Source organism: Phyllobates terribilis, unplaced genomic scaffold (assembly GCF_046119375.1).
Source record: "Phyllobates terribilis strain yellow unplaced genomic scaffold, ASM4611937v1 Scaffold_7__3_contigs__length_470593459, whole genome shotgun sequence".
NCBI lineage: Eukaryota > Metazoa > Chordata > Amphibia > Anura > Dendrobatidae > Phyllobates > Phyllobates terribilis.
The window spans coordinates 83,889,355-83,914,444 of record NW_027362767.1 but is presented as its reverse complement, the minus strand read 5'-3'; the positions used below and the strand labels follow the sequence as shown (position 1 = coordinate 83,914,444).

General features: G+C 47.6%; 1 protein-coding gene across 5 annotated transcripts in view; it reads right to left on the bottom strand.

Annotated features, from left to right (window-relative positions):
- Positions 1 to 25,090, bottom strand: part of SMOC1 (SPARC related modular calcium binding 1) — a 301,635-nt gene that overhangs the window by 34,494 nt on the left and 242,051 nt on the right. For all 5 annotated transcript variants that reach the window (XM_073638912.1, XM_073638909.1, XM_073638911.1 and 2 more), the window contains 2 exons: positions 13,603 to 13,795; positions 13,445 to 13,527 (listed from right to left, as the gene is read on the bottom strand). In XM_073638912.1, the coding sequence (XP_073495013.1) occupies positions 13,445 to 13,527; positions 13,603 to 13,795 (276 nt within the window). The remainder of the gene's footprint in view (positions 1 to 13,444; positions 13,528 to 13,602; positions 13,796 to 25,090) is intronic.

The window sequence follows — 25,090 nt, the reverse complement described above, 5'->3', positions numbered from 1 at the left end:
CACCAGTGGCTGCTGGGTTGTGGGCGGGGTTACCCCCCGCATCACACCCTTACCCCCCCCCGCATCACACCCGGCATCCACCGCGCTCTCTGTGTTCCCATTCATTGGGAAAGCACATGGTGGATGCTGGGTATGACGCGGGGGGGTAACTCCACCCACAACCCAGCAGCCACTGCGGGGACCCCAGCGTTGAGTCACGCCTCACTTGACGTGACGTCAGCGGGGGGTCACGTGCTGCCTGTGAGCGGCCACCGATAGCGCCACTCACAGGCAGAAACAGCACCAGGAGGTAATTAGAAAGAAGCTTCTATTTATCATTAAAACACGTTGGCATATTTTTAAAAGTACTGGACAACCCTTTTAAGAAAAAATTATGTCAAAATGCTCCAAAAGAAGTCCAGGGGTCTTCCAGGCTTCTTTTTGAGTTTTCCCATTGACTTGTATTGTAAGGTAAAGAGCGTCTTCCAAGTAGAAAACGCCAGACGAATGGACAAGATCCAATCCCAATACATAGTAGGTGTAATAATAATAATAATAGCAAATACCTCCAATTAGGAATGTAGTATAGTTCTTCTGATTCGCTATGTCACCCCATGTGCAGGGCATAGCAGTAGCTTAGGTATCCATGGTTACAACCACTCATATAGTGATAGTTAAATAGCGGTTAGTGATTGTAATCATGGATACCTAAGCTACTTCAATGCCCTGCACATGGGGTTAGCGATGAAACAGAAGAACTATACTACATTTCTATTTGCTAAATTTATTATTATTCCACCTACTACATATTGGAATAGAATCTTGGAGATGAGCATAACCCTTTACACCGCTTGGAGTTTTTAGAAACCTGAAGCGGTTAAAAGATATTCAAAAGGTGAAACATACGATCAGCAAGTCGTTTTTACATAGAAATGCTTATGTTCATTATTTTGAGCATTTTCTGATTAGGTTTTGCAGCCGGTTTTCACAGCGGAATCTGCCTGAAAAATATGTTGTGTGAACATAGCCTTATAGAAATATACAATGATTCACTGAGTGTAATCCATACCCATAGGCACTCCATGTGCAGAATCCATGTACGTCGTTGGTGTATACATAAGCCCTAAAAAGGCAGAGTTAGGGAAGAGTCAGACAGTTGTATAACTCGAACGAGGATCGAAACGCAATGCTCAGACTGGCCGTCGGCTTGGTCAGGAGAGCAGATGGCCCGTCCGAGCATTGCGTTGCGATCCCCGTCCGAGCTATACGTCCATCTGTCTCATCCCTTAGGGTGAGGCCATACACTAGCTGATCGCTTCATGTGACCCTACCCTTAAGGAACATTTCTATGAGGCTTTTTTGACTGCCAGGATTAGAAACTGCATTTAACCGCTTGTGGTTTGGGAATTAGATATGAGGGATCCTGGTGCTGGGCACTCTCAAATGAATGAAAAAAATCTCTGAAGGGTGAATGACGAAAAATAATAAATAAAATAATCTGTAAAGGATTACAAACTTATTTAAAACCACAACGCGTTTCGGCTGCGAACAGCCTTCCTCGGGTGTCTAGAAAACAATGGATACAAGGAGCTTATAAGCTCTTCTACACAGATGGGTGGGTAGAGTTGTAAATACAAAATGTACATATTTAAGAGACGCATATGTGGCACCCCAGGGGTCTGGTTTCCACAGTAATGTAATGTTATGTCTGAGAGCAGGTGGGAGGTCCTTTGGTCAGGGATCCTGTGCATGCCACACCTCCTGCCCAGTCTTGGGAGGGGAAGGACTTCCCCTATATAAACCCGGGGCTGAAGCAGGGTTAGTCAGTCAAGGAGAGTAGAGACAGAGAAGCAGCATAGGAAGAAACAGCAGAAGCTCAGTGGGAGCAATATTACTACGAGTCAGGGGCTGGCAGCTGCAGAGCTCGCCCTGACTGAGAAGATTTCTTACCGGACCCGGAGTCCGAGGCTGTGGGGACTAACTCCTACCCAGCAGCAGAATCCGTCAGGCAGGGGATTTCAGGTCCTCTGGCCAAGAAGCCCGAAGGCACGGTCACACGCGTGGGACCAGCACCGCCATCGTGGAGCGGAAGCCATTAGAAGGCCCCGAGTCACCGGCCATACGGGTGAGCACCACACGGTACACTCAGGGACGTGGGCTACTTATACCCGCTTCTAGCAAGGTAGCCAGAAGAGTACAGTCAGTTTGGGAGGCCTACAACTCCGCCTGGCCAGGGGAGATCCCATCTGCTCAAGGACTGACCAGGCCCCAATCACTAGCCAGTACTCCGGGAGGGTCTATCGTTGTCACCAGTAAAGACCCTGAACTACACCGTACCGTCTCCGAGTGGTTCCTGCTACCCCCATCATCCACATCTGCTGCCCTGAGGCCATACCCCTCCCGTTGGGGGTTATACCATCTACGCTGCACCATCCATCCACCGGCCTCAGCGGACTGTCCTGCAGCGGCAGCTCCATAGCTGCATTCAACGGGTGGCGTAGTCGTACAACATCTACCGCTGATACATCGCCGCTCAGTTTGACTCCCTGGGCACGGACCGGGTCACCGCCACGAGACTACAACCCTCAAGAGATCCGGCTCCGGGTAAGCTCCCGCGTGCGCAACGCAGCGCGACACAGGCCCAGGGGCGCGTCAACTTTGGCGTAGTCGGCAGGATTTCGTGCCCGCAACCACCGGGTACTGCGTGCCTGAAAAAGAGACTTTTCAAACTTACCTGTGGTGAAGATTCCCGCCATCCGGCGCCATCTTCAGCCTTCTTCCCGCCATCGGTGAAGTTTCCCGCCATCCGGCGCCATCTTCTGCCTTCTTCCCGCCATCCGTGGAGTTTTCCCGCCATTGGACGCCATCTTGAGGACGCCGCGCGGGAAGAAGAGGGGCGTGGACTCCGAAAGCGCGCGAGAACTGAAGCCCCGCCTCACGTCCGGACGTTGCGTAAGGTCCTGGAAGGAGCCCAGCAGACGCCGACGTCACAGGAGCGCGACGGAAGGTCCTCAACCCTGACGATCCACTGCGGATCCGCGGCCTACGGAAGAGGATCATCGCAAGGTAGGCCACGGTCCACTAGGGGGGAGGAAGATGTCGGATACGGAGGAGAGCTTCACTGCCTCAACCCCCGCCAGCGCTACCGCTGCTGCAGTTATGCCCTTCACCATGCCCTATATCCCGGGAGCAGCTTGGCTACCCCAGTACTCAGGGGAGTCACATACCCTGCATGACTTTAGAGAAAAGCTGGATAGCCTCTTCCAGGTGTACCCCCTCACAGAAGAGCAAAAAGTGAGCATCCTGGTGGCCCAACTAACCGGGGCAGCCAAAAGGGAAGTAAAATCCTGGCCACCTGGGAGGAAGACTGTCGCAGGGATACTAACCCGGCTGAAGGACACCTTTGATACCCGCACCTCAGCCGAGATTAAGCTTAGATTCTACGGGTGCAAGCAGCGAGCGCATGAGAGTATAAGGGACTATGCACTAAACCTACAAGAGGCCCTGAGGGCCATTAAGCAGACCGACCCTGATGGAGTGGGAAACAAGGACAGGCTGTTGACCGAACAGTTTATAGAGGGACTGTATTGTAATACCCACCGAACCCAGTTGCGGGCAATGGCCTTACAGGATCCCCATCTGGGCTTTGCACAGTTCAAGGACAGAGCCATCAGGGTGCTCCGAGAACCGGCACCGGGTGGCGTTGTGACCCACAGGCGCCCTGCTATCACTTACCACCAGGAGGCGGCGCCCTTGTCGGCAGGGCCTGTGGGAGCTGATGCGCAGGCTTTGGACAATGACCCGGCTCCAGACCTACACCATCAGGTCCAAGAGCTAGCTAAGAGCGTTGCTGCGTTAACCCGAACTGTGCAGTCTTTACAGGCTTCCATCCCAGGGAAGATCCAGCTGGCATCCGGACCGGAGGACATCCCGTGGCGTCGACCAAGGAGGACCCCACCGGCCAGAGGAAGACCCAGTGACCGATACAGCGAGGTCGGACGACCCATCTGCCGCCGCTGCAATCAACCCGGACATATGGCAAGGTACTGTTCTTTAAACGGGCACAACCTGGGGTAGAGGGCCAACCCCCAGGAAAAAGATCACCAGGCCCATCGAACTGGCGCGACAGATATGTGGGAGGACGTCCAGTCTTGCCTGTGGTACTGGATGTCATTCCCATGAGTGCTCTACTGGACACCGGGTCACAGGTCACCACCATCCCGTACGTGCTCTTTAAGCAGTACTGGAATGACTCGGATATTACCCGCTACCCTGACGACGACTTGAGTATCATCGCCAGCAATGGCCAGCCCGTGCCACAGATCGGATTTAAAGAGGTGACCATCAAAATCGGTAGAGTCGAACTGGCAGCCCAGGGACTGATCATTGTAGATATTGACAAACATGAGAGTCACCCAAAAATAACTCTAGGAACTAATGTAATTGAAAATTGTCTTGCAGAGGTGATTTTCCTTCTACAGCAGGTTGCCAAGAACGCCAGCTCCGGCGAGCAGCGGGTGCTCCAGAAAGAGATCCGGGCACTGATGCGACGGCAACAGGTGGAACTCTCCGGCGGTGAGATTGGTAGCGTAAGAATGTGTGACCCTTTCCCTATTGCCATGCCCCCAAAAAGTGAAATGATGATTTGGTGCCGGGCAGCTATTGGTCCGAGAGGTAGAGATTACCAGGCAATGGTAGAACCAGTTTACTCAGACAGTAGGCCCACCATTTTGACAGCACGGGGGGTGGTCAATGTACGCCATGGGAGGGTGCCCGTTCGCATAATCAATATCGGGGAGAGGGAAGTGTACCTGCCCCGGTATGCCACGCTAGCCAAATTATATACCATCAACCAAAACTCTATACAGTCTGTGGAACCCTTGCCTCCATCTCACCCGGAGGAAGGTAACGGCTCTAAGAAAGTAATGGAGGATTGGTGTCAGCAACTACACTTGGGAACTGACTCCACTCCCTCCCACCAGAAACAGGGAGTCTACCGGGTGGTTCAAGAGTATGAGAGAGTGTTTAGTAAACACCCGTTAGACTTCGGGCGAGTCAAGGGGGTAGAACACCGCATCCCCACGGGAGATCATCCTCCCATAAAAGAGAGGTATCGACCCGTACCCCCTGCACATTACCAACACGCCAAGGGGATGCTTAGAGACATGAAGGAGGCTGGGGTAATCCGAGATAGCTGTAGCCCCTGGGCAGCCCCACTAGTTTTAGTCAAAAAGAAAGACAACACTATGAGGATGTGTGTAGATTACCGGAAAATCAACCGTATCACACACAAGGATGCGTACCCTTTACCAAGGATAGAGGAGTCTTTGGCTGCTTTAAGATCTGCTAACTTCTTCTCCACCTTGGATCTCACTAGCGGGTACTGGCAGGTTCCTGTAGCAGAGGCGGACCGGGAGAAGACCGCATTCACCACCCCGATGGGACTTAGTGAGTTTACCTGCATGCCGTTTGGACTTTGTAACGCACCAGGAACCTTCCAACGATTAATGGAGTGCTGTCTGGGACACAAAAACTTCGAGACGGTCCTGTTGTACCTGGACGATGTCATCATATATTCCAAGACTTATGAGGACCACCTGAAACATCTGGCGGAAGTGTTCGAAGCCCTGGCAAGTTACGGCCTGAAGGTGAAGCCCTCTAAGTGTCACCTCCTGAAGCCAAAGGTGCAGTACCTGGGACACGTGGTGAGCGCTGACGGAGTGGCTCCCGACCCTGATAAGATCACCGCAATTAAGGAATGGCCAAGTCCCTCCAGTGTAAAGGAAGTGCGGCAGTTCCTCGGGTTGGTAGGCTATTACCGCAGATTCATCCCCGGTTTCACCAAAAAGGCAGCACCTATGCAGGACCTCCTGATAGGCCAGTCCCGGAAGGCCAAGAACCAGAAGCCGCCCTTCAAATGGGAGGAGCTGGAAGAAGAGTCCTTCCGCCAGCTGAAGATGGCCCTCACGGGGGATAAAATCCTGGCGTACCCAGATTATAGCCAGCCCTTTATCCTCTACACCGACGCCAGTAACATCGGGCTAGGAGCCGTACTGTCCCAGATTTAGCAAGGGAAAGAACGAGTAATCGCCTACGCCAGCCGAAAACTGCGACCCACCGAAAGGAACCCCGAGAATTACAGCTCATTTAAGCTAGAGTTCCTGGCCGTGGTATGGGCAGTCACCGAGCGCTTTAAGCATTACCTCGCTTCTTCCCGGTTCACCGTGTACACGGATAACAACCCGCTGACACACCTGGACACGGCAAGACTCGGTGCCCTGGAGCAGAGGTGGATGGCCCGTCTGTCCAACTACGAGTTCACAATCAAATACCGGGCAGGACGCTCCAATACCAACGCGGACGCCCTGTCCAGGATGCCCAACCTGCCGGACGGAGGAGAAGATCCGGAGGGACTGGAAGAAGTTGAACTCCCTGCGTTCCACCGTCATGGGACTATTCAGTATTCCCACCAGGTAAGGAGTAAGCAGACTGCTACGTTGAACCCCTTACCCCACTACAACTGGGCGGAAACGCAAGACAGCGACCCTGCCGTCCGACTGGTGAAGGAGATGCTGACTCGGCCGGAGGCTCGCCTTGAACCAGACGCTCCGGAGGAAGCCAAACAACTATGGGCAGAGAAGAGTCGACTGTTCCTTTACAAAGGGAAGTTGTGCCGCAGAATGGTTAACTCCCGGACGCATGAATTACTCTGGCAAGTAGTGGTGCCACGAAGGGACGCAGCCATGGTGATGGAGGCATACCACGACGGAGCTGGGCACTTCGGGTGGAAGAAGCTGGAGTTCCTGCTGCGCGAGCGGTTCCACTGGGTAGGCATGAGGGGAACCATTGAGAAGTGGTGCAGAGACTGTGGCCCGTGCAACCTGAGAAGGAAGGACCGTGCCAGCCAGAAGACTCCCCTGCAGTCCATCGTCACCCGGCAACCGTTGGAACTGGTAGCCTTGGATCATGTAAAACTGACCCCAAGCAGAAGTGGCTACGTCTACGCGTTAACCATCGTGGATCATTACTCCCGGTTTCTGGTTGTCGTCCCCGTCAAGGACTTAACGGCTCAAACAGCAGCTAGAGCCTTCCAGCAGCACTTTTGCCGTCCACACGGGTACCCGGACCAAGTGCTGACGGACCAGGGACCTGCCTTTGAAGCGGAGGTCTTCCAGGAATTCTGCAATCTGTATGGCTGCCGGAAGATAAGGACGACACCCTACCATCCGCAAACTAATGGACTTTGTGAGAAAATGAACCAGGTGGTAATGGATCTTCTAAAAACGTTGCCCCTGGAAGAACGCAGTCTGTGGCCTGAGAAGTTGCCCGATCTGGTGGACCTATACAACCACATCCCGGTAGGTTCCACCAACTGTACCCCGGCTTACCTAATGAGGGCAAGACCTGGTAAGTTACCTGTTGACCTGGAAATGGGAGTCCTGACACCCGAGGACACTTCACCAGAAACAGACTGGGACACAGAGAGGCAGCAGCAGTACCGGAGAGTACAGGAGAGCGTGGAGCGAAGTCTCTGTCAGGCTAGGGAAAGACAAGAGAAAACTTACAACCAGTATGCTCCCGCTGTTCCCCTGGTACCCGGAGAGCAGGTCTTGAAGAGGAAGAGACGGCTCCACAAGTTGGACGACCAGTGGGAGAAGGACCCGTACACCGTACTGCCCTCAAGCCACGAGAACCCGAAGGTTTGTACCATCAATAAAGACGGAGGGGAAACCACAGCCATCGTATCCCGGGACCACCTGAAGAAGTGTCCCGAACAACTGAGGAACCCTGAAGAGGAACAAGAAGACCATCGACCCGTAGAGGAAAGGGAAGATATGGTTAGTACTGTGCTCGGGGACTTCCCTCGGTCTTGGACTCAAGTCAATGGTGCAGTTGTGGTACCCGTACTCACCTTCCTCCAACCAGCATCCCAAGCACCTACGGAGCAACAGGTAGAGCTGGAAGAACAGCCGGTCCAGGAGGCAGAAGACCCCGCACCCGCAGACCAGGAGGGTCAACCCTCTGCTTGCAGTGAGCCTGCCATATCCCTAGTGAGCCAGGGAACTCGTAGACAGCTGCCCAGTTTACCCTTGACAGCTCCTACACCCTGTAGTTCGGGGCCAGACAGTCAGCTCCGTAGGTCCACTAGAGCCACTAGAGGCCAGTTACCCGCACGTTGGAGGATTTGAAGTGTATAAATTGTTTTATTTATGTTTACCTGTGTATTGTTGCTTGTGTATAATTTTGTGTTTCCAGTTATTTTTAGGAATCCTTGGTGGATTTACCGGGAATCCTTGTACATAGTTGGAGCGTAACCCAGGATTGACTAGAGACTGTTAAGGACTCGGGGTAGGACAGACCCCTACCTGGTTACGTCTCCCTGTTTTGGTGAAATGGACACCTTGCTTCCCCTCAAAGACTGCACCCGGTTGCGGACACGCCGTGACCATTGTTATGTGTCTCTTTATTATAATGTGTTGGTTGTACTCTGTTATGTTTACAAAAATGTGCTTAGTCCCGGAGTACTAAATTTTACTAGGGGGGAATGTGGCACCCCAGGGGTCTGGTTTCCACAGTAATGTAATGTTATGTCTGAGAGCAGGTGGGAGGTCCTTTGGTCAGGGATCCTGTGCATGCCACACCTCCTGCCCAGTCTTGGGAGGGGAAGGACTTCCCCTATATAAACCCGGGGCTGAAGCAGGGTTAGTCAGTCAAGGAGAGTAGAGACAGAGAAGCAGCATAGGAAGAAACAGCAGAAGCTCAGTGGGAGCAATATTACTACGAGTCAGGGGCTGGCAGCTGCAGAGCTCGCCCTGACTGAGAAGATTTCTTACCGGACCCGGAGTCCGAGGCTGTGGGGACTAACTCCTACCCAGCAGCAGAATCCGTCAGGCAGGGGATTTCAGGTCCTCTGGCCAAGAAGCCCGAAGGCACGGTCACACGCGTGGGACCAGCACCGCCATCGTGGAGCGGAAGCCATTAGAAGGCCCCGAGTCACCGGCCATACGGGTGAGCACCACACGGTACACTCAGGGACGTGGGCTACTTATACCCGCTTCTAGCAAGGTAGCCAGAAGAGTACAGTCAGTTTGGGAGGCCTACAACTCCGCCTGGCCAGGGGAGATCCCATCTGCTCAAGGACTGACCAGGCCCCAATCACTAGCCAGTACTCCGGGAGGGTCTATCGTTGTCACCAGTAAAGACCCTGAACTACACCGTACCGTCTCCGAGTGGTTCCTGCTACCCCCATCATCCACATCTGCTGCCCTGAGGCCATACCCCTCCCGTTGGGGGTTATACCATCTACGCTGCACCATCCATCCACCGGCCTCAGCGGACTGTCCTGCAGCGGCAGCTCCATAGCTGCATTCAACGGGTGGCGTAGTCGTACAACATCTACCGCTGATACATCGCCGCTCAGTTTGACTCCCTGGGCACGGACCGGGTCACCGCCACGAGACTACAACCCTCAAGAGATCCGGCTCCGGGTAAGCTCCCGCGTGCGCAACGCAGCGCGACACAGGCCCAGGGGCGCGTCACATACATAAAAACGAACAAAATGAATAAATAAAAAGAACACAAACTATGAAGATAAAAAATCTGCAAATAAAAATTAATAGCCCACATTCTATCAGTATATAAGGAGAAAATATATTAAACTGGGCTATTATTTTTTATTTGCAGATATTTATCTTTATTAGTTTGTGAAATTTTTATTTATTAATTGTGATGAAGCAACAGTGAAACGCACGTCGGGTGTTTGGTGGGTGAACCCTAACATGTCCTGATCACTGTATGTATTACTATTTATTGCTTGGGACTTTAATAGTGTTGGCACCTTAATCCTTGTGTTTCTATATCTCTTCTATATTGTTTGATTATCCGTGTGCCTGTTTAACTTATGATTGTACCTACATCACTCATATTTTTGGAATTAATCATCATTTTACTTATTGATCTGTGATAGGCATCACTCTTTGATCAGTTACCACTTTGCATTATTCTTATTTCTAGGGTGAATTTTATTCCCCTTTTTTGTCTCACGCACCTTTCATGTCTGTGCTTGTTATGCTGAATATTTATTTCCCATTCCATTTTTAAATAATAAAATATTATCAATAAAGATTTACATCTTTTATATTTAATTTTGTTCATGCACATTCTTTCGCTTTCAGTTTTTGTACCCATTTAGTGCATGTGGGACACTTACCCCGGTCAGGATTACAACTCCTTGTTCACTATGTACTGAGTGGTGACAGAAGCATTGACAGAAGCCGCTCCGGCTGCACTTACATGATGGAAAACTGGAAGCTGCCTTGAGAAATAAAGTTCATTTCCTCCTGATTGCTAGGCTTCCAGTATGGCGGCCACACGGCTTCAGTACGCTATTAACCTGCAGATTAACCCCATATATGCACGTTAATAGTGTTTTTTGCCATGGCGGGTTTCCTGTCATGCTGGCGACTCGCATGCCTTCTCAGCTGTGCAGAGTCTTCATGCAGGACTTCCAACTTTGCTGCATATCCCTGCTCTCTCCACCTGGCTATAGAGAGGCGCGACCAAAGCCTGCAGGAATTTAGCCCTGCCATGTCCTGCAGGATTTGTCCATCTCCTGCCGGGCAAGGGATATACTGTGAGCGCTCACAGGGTCCTCTCTCCTCCTGTACCAGTCGGTGACTTGTATCGTTTAAGATTATTGTACGTGTTTTTTTATTATGTATACCCTTTTTCGCATGTAAAGCGCCATGGAATAAATGGCGCTATAATAATAATAATCTGTCTGACCTCGGCTATGTATTCTGACCCTGTGTTGCCTGCCTCGAACTCAGACCATCTGACCACACTTCTGTCTCGCCCTCCTGTGCTCCGAATACCTGTTCTGACCCGGTGGTTAGCTCCTGCAGGTCCGGGGAGTGCCCTGGAGTGACACCTTGCGACTATCTGCAGCCAAACCCATCCTCCCCACCAGAGGCTCTGGCGAAAACCAGGTAGTCACTTAGTCATGCCCCTCCAGGGGAAGTCTGGCCCACGGCGCAGTGGGTCCACGCACACCCGCGCTACATTCCCTTTAACTATGATTACTTAAAGGGAGCCTGACAGCTGATACATACCGACCATGAATCAGGTAGCATGTATCAGTTACGGGCTGCATGATTTCAGCCATACATTTTTGACTCAAATGCTACAAGATACTTTAAAAGCCAGCTGGGGAGACTAGTCAGACAAGCGTGTTTCCGGCAGTTTCTCCCTGCCCCTGTCAGTGACTGACCGGTCTCTCCCGGTGTGCATGTATAGAAACAGACCTGTCAGTCATTTGCAATGGGCGGGGAGAAGCCACCGGGGATCCACCTGTCCAACTAGTCTCCCCAACTGGCTTTTAAAAGATGTTGTGGCGTCAATCACACATGGGTGAAATCCTACAGCCAATGTCTGATATCCACTACCCATGATTCAGGCGGCATGAATCCACTGTCTAAGACTTATAATAAGGTGGTGTGTCGATGTCTGAGGGGGAATATAACTGTACCACTGTTTTGGCCATGCACCGGCTGACCAGGTGTTTATACAATGAAACAATTAGGTTACATATTGTAGGTTTTTCAAAACATATACTCAATGCCTTTAAGGCAAAATTAAAGGCAGACTGACAGGTCTGTTTGTAGGGGGAGACTTTTCAGTCTAGCTGAGCGGCAGGAAGAAGTTGGCATGGAACTGTAACTTGGATTAGTCACCTTGACCCCAGACGTGATTTCAGGGTTTTCAGAGCAAAACATAGATGTTTGTAATTCAGGAGCATTATGGTTCGGGCAGTATGAATTATGTGACAGGTTCCCTTTAAGGCACTCACAACTCTTGTTGCTTAGTTATTGCATGAGGCACAGTTTACTTTTGTAGTTATAGTGTTAAGGTACCGTCACACTTAGCGACGCTACAGCGATCCCGACAACGATACGACCTGTCATGGATCGTTGCTGCGTCGCTATGTGGTCGCTGGTGAGATGTCAAACAGTCAGATCTTCCCAACGACGCAGCAACGATGCAGCGACCCGTAAAGATCTGTATAACGATGCACGCCTATGTGTTTCTGTGTCTGAGTCGCCAACGAGGTCGTTGGTAAGGTGTCAAACACACCAATGCATGCTACCCAGCGGACCTCAACGATAAAAGAAACGTCCAGACCATTCAGACACGACCAGCGATCTCACAGCAGGGGCCTGGTTGCAGCTACGTGTCAAACGTAGCGAGATCGCTACTGAGGTCGCTGTTGCGTCACAAAACTTGTGACTCAGCAGCGATCTCGCTAGCGATCTCGCTTAGTGTGACGGGGCCTTTAGTTTTTTCTATTCTTGTTTGCGAAATTCAATTGCAAAGTGTGAAAGGAGAACTGTGATTGAAAGCTGTATCCTTTTACTCTTTTGGTCTGGATTCACACACTGCTAGTCTGACGGGACCAATCCGTCCTTGGATCCTGTAATCACGACAAAGGGGCGTGATTGACATCCTCCAACCCCATCGTCAGGCATTTGTGTATCTTCCTGCCTGTCTGGGAATGTGCAGTGTACCGATGAAGCTGAGCTTACACCCAGCTTCAATGCACATTGCAAGACACTTGAGATTTGCGGCGGTCCGACAATGAGGTCAATATGGGGAGTGCTGGCGGACACAGACAGAAAAGGGCACTTGTGCAAAAAATATGTAGGGGCCCTTTGCAGTCCAATAGGTCATCATAGTGCACAATTGCACCTGCTTTGAAGGTAGAAATGGACCCCCTTACCTTTTGAGCCCCTGTGTCTCGCTGGACAAGAGCTGAGCCTGGACTAGTCTGGGAGAATTAACATTCTCACCTGACTAGTCCCGCTTCATTTGCATATGACGAGACAGTCTTAACATTATTTTTTTTAAAAGAGAGATACATTTCTATGGCACATAAAGGACTTTGTTTTAATACAGGTCTAGGCATATGAAAACATATAGTGGTAATTTAAAGGAGGTGACATGTTTCATCTAAAGAATAGCTACTCTTCAATTTTTTTCATAAATCAACAGTGCAAAGAAATAAACCTTGTAATATAGCTTTCTTTCAGATCTGTCTATATATCTGTCAGCAGTGAGGAATGAAATTACGCCTGTTGCCTATAAAAGTCTATTTAGAGGGGAGATAAGAGAAGCTGGATGGAGAAAGAGGCAGAGCACACAGGGAGACACTGCTGAGTCTTATAGTCACTGGAGCATGCAGAGAGAAAACTGCTAAATAATAATAGTTATTATTCATGTATACACGCATAATCCCTTAGTCCCAAAAAGTTACAAAAAAGTACAGTTATACTTTAAATCAGATGGAGTTCAGGGAGAACATTGGTTACCGCATAGTCACATATGAGTGCCGGTACAAAGAGATTACTCGTACTTCCAAGCAGGAAGAATATTGTTATAGAGGATGCATTGACCATAAAGGATTGCAAACCTAGTAGCTCTCGGTCTTTAAAAGGATCCTCTGTGTCTGTATTTTTCCACCTTGCATCACTTTCACAAACTGGAGTTTCATAACTGTGAAAAAAATAAATATATTTTAATAATTTTTGTTTTGCCTACATTTGAGGATAGACATTAAAAATAACTTACCGTGTTGATGTTCCAGGTAATGGACGACCTGTGTCTACTAAAACACACCAGCAATAACCAGTGGACTGGTGACACTGTACTGGCTTGTAGAGACCTCCCGGCGCACATTCGGGAATCACAATTCCCTCCCTGGGATTGTCCCTGGCCTCTTCCAGAGCACTTTGTCTCTCCTGATCGCAGGAGTTGACCTTCTCTGCAAAACAATTTAATATTCTTCATTTAGCAATTTATAATATTAATGACAGAGTTCAGGAATCAACATCCTATACAAAAAATGATGATAACCAATAATATAGAAATGGATATCTGAAATAATAGAGAGAAAATCCACCGGTATAATGCCAATGCCACCTAATATCATTATAACTAATAATAACTCAATTATGATTCTTGTGATGGATGACATATTAAAAGATCTCATTGACTTCAGATAGAAAAAAATCAAGATGAAATGTTTATCCTATTATCTTTCTATAACAACAATGTCATCTTGTCCTATTACTGTCTTCTTCCATTACCTCCCAGGTCTGAGACTTAGAAAGAATCTGTCAGCAGGTTTTTGCTATTCAATCTGAGTGCAGCATGATGTAGGGGAAGAGAGCCTGATTCCAGCGATGTGTCACTTGCTCAGCAGTCTGCTGTAGTTTCAGTACAATCAGTGTTTTATCAGCAGGAGATTATCACTGCAGGACTAGGTGTCTTGTGCAAAGCAGTTCAGGTAATCTGTGTAACCCTGCCCCCACCACTGATTGGCAGCTTGCTGACAGTGTACACAGGGAGCAGCCAATCAGTGGTGTGGGCGGGGTTATACACAGCTCAGCATTCTGAGCACTGGTTCATCTACAGCAGAGAAAACAGGGATTTTATCAAAACTGCACCAAGCATTTTAATAGGTGATATATCCCTGGAATCAGGCTATCTGCCCCTACATTATGCCGCTCTCAGATTACATGTCAATAACCTGCTGACAAGTTCCCTTTAAGTAAAAAGCATTTTAAGGTCACTTGGAGGAAAGTTGTAAATGCATTCTAACAATATTCCAACATATCATGTCTAATTTAGTAAATTTGTCTCCTGATTCCAAAACTCCTCGAGATGTAGAAAGTGAATGTTCACATGCAGCGTTTTTGCAGCACTTTATTTTTTGCTTCTGTGATTTGTCTACAGTACGTTTAATAAAACTAGTTTCATTCACCAAAAACACAGCAAGAAAACATTGCAAAACCTGTTTGCTGTGTGCTTTGCTGCATTTTTGCACTTTCTCACTGCTTTCTATGGGTGAGCAAAAAATGCTGCAAAAACGCTGAAAGTGACACACTGCAGATTTAAAAAAAACAAAAAAAAAAACACTGCAGTGCTCAAATTCAGTCAGGAAAATAAAATCAAACGTGTGCAGGAGATTTCTGAAATCTCATAGGTTTTGCTGGAACTGTAAAACATTTCTTTTAACTTGCATAAAAAAAAGGTGCAAAAAAAAATGCTGCATGTGAACATAACATTCTCAAGTCCACTGAGCAAGTGGTCAACATGCACCCTGGCTCTACTCATATTCTATTGTGTCCACATAGAAATTCAGTAAAACTCACTGTAGAGCAGGTTTGTGTGTTTGTAAGAGAAAACCAAGAAATAAGCGCTTCTTCGATTCTTCAATATGGTTTATTAAAATGCAATTATAAAACAATGTGTTTCGCCTGAACCAGCCTTCATCAGGTGACGCACACCTGATGAAGGCTGGTTTGGCCAAAACGCGTTGTGTTTTATCATTGTATTTTATTAAGCCCATATTGAAGAATCCTGGAAGCTTAGAGTGGAAGCATCTATTTCTTGGTTTTCTCTTACAAACACACAATTCACATTGGAACCTCTTGAAGGATCATCCACGGTATACCAAGCTGGCAGCAGCCCGCTATCAAGGATCCATATGGAATACACGTTATCATAGAGTTGTGCCTGTATGCACAACCCCATAAGGTGAGCAACATCCTTTCCTCACCTGTTACTGAATATGACACAATCTAATATTACGCTTAGATAGCGCTCCCTTTTCTCCCTTGTATTTTAGGTAACACCTTGCAGCTGTAGAGCAGGTTTGTAAGTCAGTGGCAGATGTGACCCATGCATTAGTCAATGCTGGTGGAATAGCAGCATTTACATCACTATATTACATGTTATGGTTTTGGTCACAAGTCCATTAAGGATTTATTTTAGTCTGTTGCATTTTATGAACAGACAAATTAAATTCATGGCCAAAATAAATCTAATAAAATAGCAGCAGAGGGGCCCCATTGATTATTATGGGGTTTGTCTCCGTTCCGTTAGGTGTCCATTTTTGGAATGAAAAAAAAAGCAGTATGCAGAACTTTATCTTCTATTCTAAAAATTGGACACCAAAAAAAACAAACAGATGGACCACATAATAATCAGTGGGATGCTTCTGTCGGCATCGGTTATCAAACAGATCAGTTTTGGGCACGAATTCCAATTGTCCTAAAACGCAACGTGCAAACTGTAAACTGAGCCTGAAGTGGTAGAAATGTGAGAATTATTTTCATAGCCTTACAATTGGGGTATTTACACCCTGTACAGCAGGGGTGGGGAATCTTCTTTCTGCCAAGGGCCATTCGGATATTTATACCATTCTTCGGGGGCTGTTAAAATTGTGCGGTAAGTCCACCCACGAAGTACGTCCTGACGCTGGCACTGGTGTCAGGACGTAATCTTTCATTACATGTGACTCAGGGTTCAGTAGTAAACACTGCCTGCATGTGTGTGCTCACAGAACAAGAAGAAATTAATGTTCTAGCGACCATCAAAACATGGTACAGCTGCCGGCCCAAGCACTGCGGTCCCCGGGAATCTGCCCGGAGGCCGGATAAAAGGTCATCGAGGGCCATAAATGGACCTCGAGCCTCAGGTTCCCCACCCCTGCTGTACAGTGACACCAGTGCATTTATTACCCCATACTGTTAAATCACTGTTTATTACATCTGTACTGTGACATCACTGCATACGTTGTCCTTGAATCACAATGCTGGGTTTATTATTATCCCTTAGCTTTGACATCACTGTGCTTGTTATCCGTGATTTGTGGCATCACTGGGTGCAATAACCCTTTTTGTTTTGTGACGTCACTTTTGCGCAGCTAGTTATTATTTCTGTAGATATCACTGTATTAACTCCCCCTAACCTGTGATGTCACTATATTTATTAATATACAGTAAAATATCAATGTGTGCATCATCTAAGTACTATGACCTAAGTATAAATTTTATTAGTTCTGTTGAGCCATGTTATGGTGTGCATTTTCTGTACAAGGCCACAAAAGTTGCCAAAGTTTTTCAAATTGTGCAGACTTTTGCATAGCTTGTGTTAAAGTGAATCTGTCAGCAAGAATTTGCTTTATAATCTGAGAGCAGCATGATGCAGAGGCTGAAAGCCTGATTCCAGTGATGTGTCATTTTATAAGCTGTGTATTGCGGTTTCAATAAAATCAGTGTTTTTGCAGCAGGAGATTGTCACTAGAGGACAAGGTGTCTCGTGCCTCCTAGTCCAACCCCACCCCCACCCCTGACTGGCTGCTTTCTTTTAATATACAGTGCACACAGAAAGCAGCCAATCAATGATGTGGGCGGGTTTATACAGAGCTCAGCATTCAGAACTCTGCTTGATCTGCAGCAGAGAAAACAGTAATTGTATCAAAATTACAGCAAGCATTCCTGAAAGGGACACATTGCTGGAATCAGGCTCTCAGCCCCTACATCAGGCTGCTCTGAGATTACACCTCTGACAGATTCCCTTTAAGGTTTTATAGCTGTGGTAGTTGTCTAAAATAAAAAAAAAATGGTTGACATACATGACCTCTGAATCCTATTTGCAGCCATCACATGCTAAAACAACACGTGCATGGTCGGGGAACCAGGAAAGCTCTGGCATAGGAGTGGCAGAAAACTGGTAATATTCGTATTCTGCACACTAAAATTTCATTTCTGATTTTTAATTTCCTAATAAAGATGACCTGTCACCAAAAGTAGACAGTTTTTGCTTTTATTTTATTTCTGCTGCTCTGCTAAATATTCCCTTATTACTTTCAGCCAAATATCCTAAATTTTACTGTGTTTTCCAAGGCGGCACTGCTCCCTTGGTAAAGAATACTCATAAACGGAATACTCCAGGGAGCAACAGGAATAAAATAAAAGCAAAAACTGGCCACTTTTGACCTGGTTACAAATCTTCTTTAAACTCAATGGAAAAAATTATGTATACCCATTGCTGGCACCCCAGCATGGTTCCTCTTCTCCCTGCATGCAGGGAGGCTGGCATACTCACTTCCTCGGCCGTAACAGCACCCTCACGCTTCTCTCCCTCCTCCTCCTGTGCCGCTCTGATTTCTAGAGGCACGCCTAATGTGCACACAGAAGCACTCCCCTGCTCTTCAATGGGCAGTGCCCGCACCTGCAAAGGTGCCCCCAGCCAATAGCTGGGAGGCATCTTGTATAACAGGAACCCTCCCCTATAGGAAGGTGCCTGAGCAACCCCAATAGTTTGTTAGTGGTATTGTTTGTGCAACTGTATGTTGCCAGGTCCCCCGTCCTTAATATAATTATTTCCCTATCCTGTATTGTCCCTGTAGTCATGTGGGTTTATACGTTACCGTGAAGACGCTCCGGCGGTACCTGAGCCCTGTAGCCACGTCGGCTACCTGAACTGTTTCCCGAGACCTGTGTTTCTGAACTAGTACCCATCTCCGAAGTCCATGTTGCCCATACTGTCTGTCAGTCTCCAAAACCTTTCTGTGTGTAATTCTGCTCCCGTGTTCCCGGCAATGAACCCGATCCAGGGGATCGGCAGCTGCGGTACCGGGGACTGCCTAAGAGTGGTACCTAGCGGCTATCTGTAGCTAAAGCCTGACTCCACCTTCAGCAGCTCCAGTGAACACCAGGTAGCAGCTTAGCTACGCCCCTCCTAAGCAAGCCCGGCTCCGTGGCACGGCTCTTTCCACCGAAGACACAGACATAGTGTGGAATTTGTGGATTTAAACATCTAAAAAGCTGCAGGTCAATTTCCATGTGGAAAAATTCAGCAGCATGTGTTTGATTTTTATTAAAATCTCATATCTCCTCCACTTGTCTGATTCTGCAATACTCTGCACATTCTGGCGCTATAATAATAAATAATAATAATTCTCTATGTGCAATTCTGCACTGAAAATCCAAAGCATTTCAGTCTCAGGTGAACTAACCCTAGGTAATCACACCCTGAAACTTGTGCCTCTGAGTTAGTTTCTCTGCAATTTAAGAAACTGCACGTAAACATAGGATTCTCTGTGTAAGATTTGACATTGGGACTTTAGAATTTCCAGTTATATCTTTTTTTATATCAATGGCAAAAAATGCGATATTGAATAATGCATGTGAAAAAGTGTTAAAGGGAATCTGTCAGTAGGATCAACCCTCCTAAGCCGTCTATATGGGCATATAGGTCCATATAGTTAAATAAAATGTTACCTTGGTATCTGAGATCTGATGTCTCATTCCAGAGAAATCAACGTTTTCTTAATATGTAAATGAGCTGTTAAGATCTATGGGCCGGACATAGATCTCCCTGAGAATCTACCTCCAGAGCTTTAAGGAAGTGTTACTAGTGTGAGACATATATTAACTGACAGTCTGGTCTTCTGATCTACATGCTTCACACTGGTAACTCCCCCTTTCATTTAAAATAATCTCTGGAGACAGATTCTCAGAGATCTCTGTCCGGATCATAGATCTTAACAGCTCGTTTACATAAGAAAAACGTGGATTTCTCTGGAATAAGACATCGGATTGCAGATATCAAGGTATCATTTTATTCAGCTCCCCATGACCTACATGCCCATATAGATGGCTTAGGAGGGTTGATCCTACTGACTAATTCCCTTTAAGAAAAGTGTTCTAGAAAAATACAGCTTTTGCTCTTTTGTTTATAGTTCTGAATCTTTTTAGTTTACATTGAAAACTCATTACATTTGTTTACGGTTTTCTACATTGCATTTTGTATCTATTAGATCCAAGCTCCATTAAAAATCTATATTTTGAGTATGCCACAAGTATAAGACACTGCCAGTGTTTGCTCTGTAAAGGCGCTGTCATTCCTTATCAAGCTGCATACATGAAGTAGGGCACTTGTCTATAAAGTCCAATGGGCCATGTGTGAGTATATCAGCTGTGTACCTTATGTGACGGCCGGACAGCAGCGCTCTATAACAGCCATACACTTCTCCGTTCTGCTCTACAGCAGCTGTACAGTTCTGCTAGGTCTTGGCTGGATGACAGATAGGCATAGCCCCAGAAAGCCTCTCCGGTGTACTGGCTGCCAGTCCAAGTCTTGGCGTCATTATTGTAACAGGAGAAAGCTTCTGCTGCTCAGACAGAATTAATTAGTTATGAGACCAAGGGAACGTATTTCGAGTGACATGTCCCCTTACCCATAAAAGGAGAAGGCAGGTGAGTTATGAGAGGACAAAGTTGCTTGGATATGATCCAGGTAGATTTCAAGCCAACTTACACACATTACTCAAGTGGTATGGCAGTACAGCATACCTGTATTCTATACAATCAGTATATTTACTTATAACAGCGACCGTCTATTCATACTATAACACAACCCAGCATTATGCTACAAACCCTACCGTACTGCCTAAAAAAGGTAAAAGACTGTTAATAAAATGCCATTATTCACCGCCATTAAATATTTATCTTTGCTCCATCAGATGGAATGTCCTGTGAGATCGCAGTTGGACGACTCGGTGCGGAGCTGAAGAAACATTTTGGAGATTTATGCTAAGTAAGTAAATATTGATGTAATATTATTTCTATAGGTCCCAGAAGAGAATACAGTAACTATCTTTACCATACACGCTGGACTTTAAAATTGCTTCAGGGAAGAAGTGACCTTGTTACACACAGCAAACCAAAGTTTTGTTTTTTTCTTTTTTTTAAAGAGGAACCTGTAAATCCATGGATGTCACGGGTGTGTCAGATGTGACAGACAGTCGCCCTGCAGTTGGTTTCAGAAGATCTCTTCGTTTGGCATAACTGACACCTTTTTAGATCTGTCTTACTCTAGGACCCGGCGGCGGCTACCTTCCTCCTGCTAATTGACACTCAGGCCTGGGTGTTCACATACTTTCTGTTTGCTACATGGAGGTGCCGGTGATATTCACATGTTCCCTTGTGAAGGCTTGGAGCTCTTGCAGTCTGCTTACTTCCTCTCTGGTGCTAGGAGGACTTGTGGTGTAAGCTCTCTGAAGTCGGCTCAAGCTAAGTTACTTTTCCCGGTGTTTGTCACCCTTGTTGTCTTTAGTTGTTAGTGGGGACTGTTTAGTGCTCATCCGCCTGCCCTATCCAGGGCCAAGCTCTAGAGAAATACAGGGTTTAGGTTCCTATGCGGCGATTTGTGAGGAACCAATATAGGAACGACAGGGAAGACAGGGTGATATCAGATCAGCCTAGGAGGTCTCCACTCCCCCTTTCCCTAGTGTCTGGGCTCACTTCCCCTCTTCCCTTTGTGTTGCACTTAGTCTTTCTCACACCTTTCGTGACAATGGACCATTTAAATGGGTCAACCAGATTGCTTAATGACCCTTAAGACAAGTCAACAACCGTTCAACACACACAGAACGATCATTAAGACGATCATTGATTTTTAAGCTGGCTTAAAAATCATCGCAGTCAAGTAAGAAGCATTTTACTCTTTCATGGGTTGATTGATGACCTGTTTAGATGAGACGATAGTCCGGTATGGGCATACTTACAAATGCTTGCTCCCCAATTATTGGCTCATCTACATGGGCCAGTCGTGTGCTACATCAAACTTATGCTTTGCCCTATTAGTGTCAACATGAATATGAGCCACAGAGTTCCTAGATAAATGCTGTAGTGATGGTTACACACCTGTCCCGGGTCCGGGCTCCACTCCCTTCAACCCGATCCGCTGAACTTTGTTGTGTTCCACGTCGAGCTTTGCAGGTTGCCCGGAGTGTGACAACATCCCCCTAGGCCTTTTAAGACCCACTAAGACACAAACCTGTGTCTTAGTATTGAGAATCTAGTGTTTGGTGTGCTCCAACCCTGATCCTGCATACCTGCAGCCCAGCAGGTTAACCCTCATTTTGCAATCTCTGCATTCATTCACCCTTGCTTCATTTCACTGCACCTGTACTTCTGGTCTTGAGTCACCTGCGTGTGTCGAGTCCTTGTTTCCTGCGTCCATGCTGCACCGACGCCCAGGGCCCATTTGCCCACTGGACCTTGGGCTTGGAGAGCCAAAACAAGTGCCATACAGCGCTCAGATGAATTGCAAACACATTGCCTAGTGAAAGTGATTTAAAGGATTTTCTACTATACAGATGTTAATGACCTTTAGGGCTTGTACAAATGGCCGTATTTTCAGTCCGAGTGAGACTAACATCGTATCGCACTCAGGCCAATGTTAATCTATGGGGCTGTGCACATGTCCAATTTTTTTTTTTTTTTTGGACAGAACTGGTTCAAAAGAAAAAAATTGCAGCAGCCAAGTTTGATACAATATTTGGATTGCACTTGGCCATGCAAGTCAATGAGTCCATGGAAACCATTGGGCTGCACTCGGATGACATCTGAGTGCAGTCTGATTTCCATAGATTGACCGAATGGAGAAGATGGAGACATTTTTTCCTCATTTGAGAGAATCGGATCACACTATGCTCACATTCTGATCAAATTCCGATTTTCTCGAATGAGAAAATATTCGCTCGTGTGACCCTAACCTTAGGAGAAGTCATCTATATCAGATTACTGGAGGTCCATGGAACCAAGTGTTGGACCCCCATCATTTTGATATTGATGACCTGTCTTGTCCTACGGGTAGGTCATCGGTATCAAATGTAGTGGAAAACCCTTTTAACACTTGTGAACTTCATACAGTGCTATTTGGTGCCATTTACCATGACATGACACATTGCACTAACTCAAAGACTTTGCATACAAACATTGTAATCATCAGAGAATGGCTTGTGCCGGTTTTGAACACGCAGGGGAAGATTCCAGCACAGAAGCTTAGAGAATTGTAAATGCGGATCCAGTTTGTATACATTCAGCAGATTTGTTGCAAAAAAATCTGTGACTGAAATTCTTCCCCATGCATGTAAATATGATTGTTTCTGCACAATGCGCATGGATTTCTGCTTAAACAAATATGACAGACTGTCATGCCGTTAGCTCACAGCGCCATCCTACTCAATGCATACACCGCTCTGCTCCTCTCAGTGTCAGGCCATCGTGCTGAACTGCCTCTTGCAGCACTCCCAGCACCGCTGAATTCTCATGTGGCTGGAGAGCCTCCACCTGGCTATAGGGAGGCACGGTGAGACTATGCAGGAATTTAACCTGCAGAGTTTTGTTTCCCTGGCCTATCCTGGCCTGTGCCAGAAGGGGATATAGTAGGCAGCTCCTCCCGCCACACCTTTCCTGAACATAGGTTCCTAGAGTCAGTCCAACTGTAGTAATCTGGCTAGGTTCACGTTTGTTTTGACTCTCCTGTTACTGACTCAACTTATTATTTTTTTCTGTCCTCTCTGCTCCGAACTCCCTCTTCGTATTTTGATCCTGTTCTGCCCATTCCAACCTTGGACTGTCTGACCACGTCTCTGTCTTTGCCCTCTGTACCTCGTGTTGTGCCTCAGATCCTTCGATAAGGCAACAATTGCCACCCTTCCACCTCTGCTCACTGCACTACACCTCACATTTTTACATATTGTGGTTTAGGCGTTTAGTGCTAACATTTCAGTAATATTCCTGGTGGTCTATGTTGCAATTAACACCAAGAATTTCAGGTTGTCTAGGATAAAAAGGAGGTTAATATTTAGATCAATAATCTATGGTGGCCTAGTGGGTTAATGTATATATTTCCTGGAGATGTAAAGGGAACGTGTCACGCCCCTGGGCGATATCAGACCTCTACTATGGCCATACAGGGTATAGAAAAGTAAATCTATACTTACCTGTATGGCCCATAGTAGAGGTCTGATTGCAAAGAAAACCACTTTAATCAATTCTATTTTCCAAAGGCTTGGCATCCGGGGGACGCCAAGCAATCCCTGCCTATGTGCTTATTATGCCCCTAAATCCGCGCCTCTCAGCTTAATTATCATATCCCCCTCCCCTGCATGTTACAGGGCCCTGTGGCGTGCACTGTGCTCCCTGACATCCGCAAAGTGCCGCTCACATAGAGTGTGCTTTGCTTCATCCCGGCCGCGTCTATCTGTGCTCTGCGCCGCAGGTTTCTATTGCGCAGGCGCCGGAAAGTGACAGTGACTCCCCAATGCCTGCGCAATAAAACCCTGTGGCGCAGAGCACAGGCAGACGCGCCCGGGATGAAGTAAAGCCCGATCTATGTGAGCGGCACTTTCCGCATGCCCGGATGTCAGGGAGCACAGTGCATGTCACAGGCCTCTGTAATGTGCAGGGGAGGGGCGAATATGATAAATACACACATAGGCGGGGATTTCAGGGAATAATAAGCACATAAGTGGGGATTGCTTGGCGCCCCCCTGACGCAAAGCCCGTGGAAAAAAATAATTGACTAAAGTGCTTTTCTCTGCAATCAGACCTCTACTATGGTGCTATGGGCCATACAGGTATGTATATGACGCGCCCCTGGGCCTGTGTCGCGCTGCGTTGCGCACGCGGGAGCTTACCCGGAGCCGGATCTGTGGAGGGTTGTAGTCTCGTGGCGGTGACCCGGTCCGTGCCCAGGGAGTCAAACTGGACGGCAGTCTGTTAGCGGTAGAAAATGGTTGATGACTACGCCACCCGTTGAATGCAGCCAGGGGGCTGCTGCTGCACCATCCTTCCACCTGCCTCAGCGGTCTGCCCTGCAGCAGCAGCCCCCTGGCTGCATTCAACGGGTGGCGTAGTCATCAACCATTTTCTACCGCTAACAGACTGCCGTCCAGTTTGACTCCCTGGGCACGGACCGGGTCACCGCCACGAGACTACAACCCTCCACAGATCCGGCTCCGGGTAAGCTCCCGCGTGCGCAACGCAGCGCGACACAGGCCCAGGGGCGCGTCAACTTTGGCATACCGGGGCAGGTACACTTCCCTCTCCCCGATATTTATTATGCGAACGGGCACCCTCCCATGGCGTACATTGACCACCCCCCGTGCTGTCAAAATGGTGGGCCTACTGTCTGAGTAAACTGGTTCTACCATTGCCTGGTAATCTCTACCTCTCAGACCAATAGCTGCCCGGCACCAAATCATCATTTCACTTTTTGGGGGCATGGCAATAGGAAAAGGGTCACACATTCTTACGCTACCAATCTCACCGCCGGAGAGTTCCACTTGTTGCCGTTGCATCAGTGCCCGGATCTCTTTCTGGAGCACCCGCTGCTCGCCGGAGCTGGCATTCTTGGCAACCTGCTGTAAAAGGAAAATCACCTCTGCAAGACAATTTTCAATTACATTAGT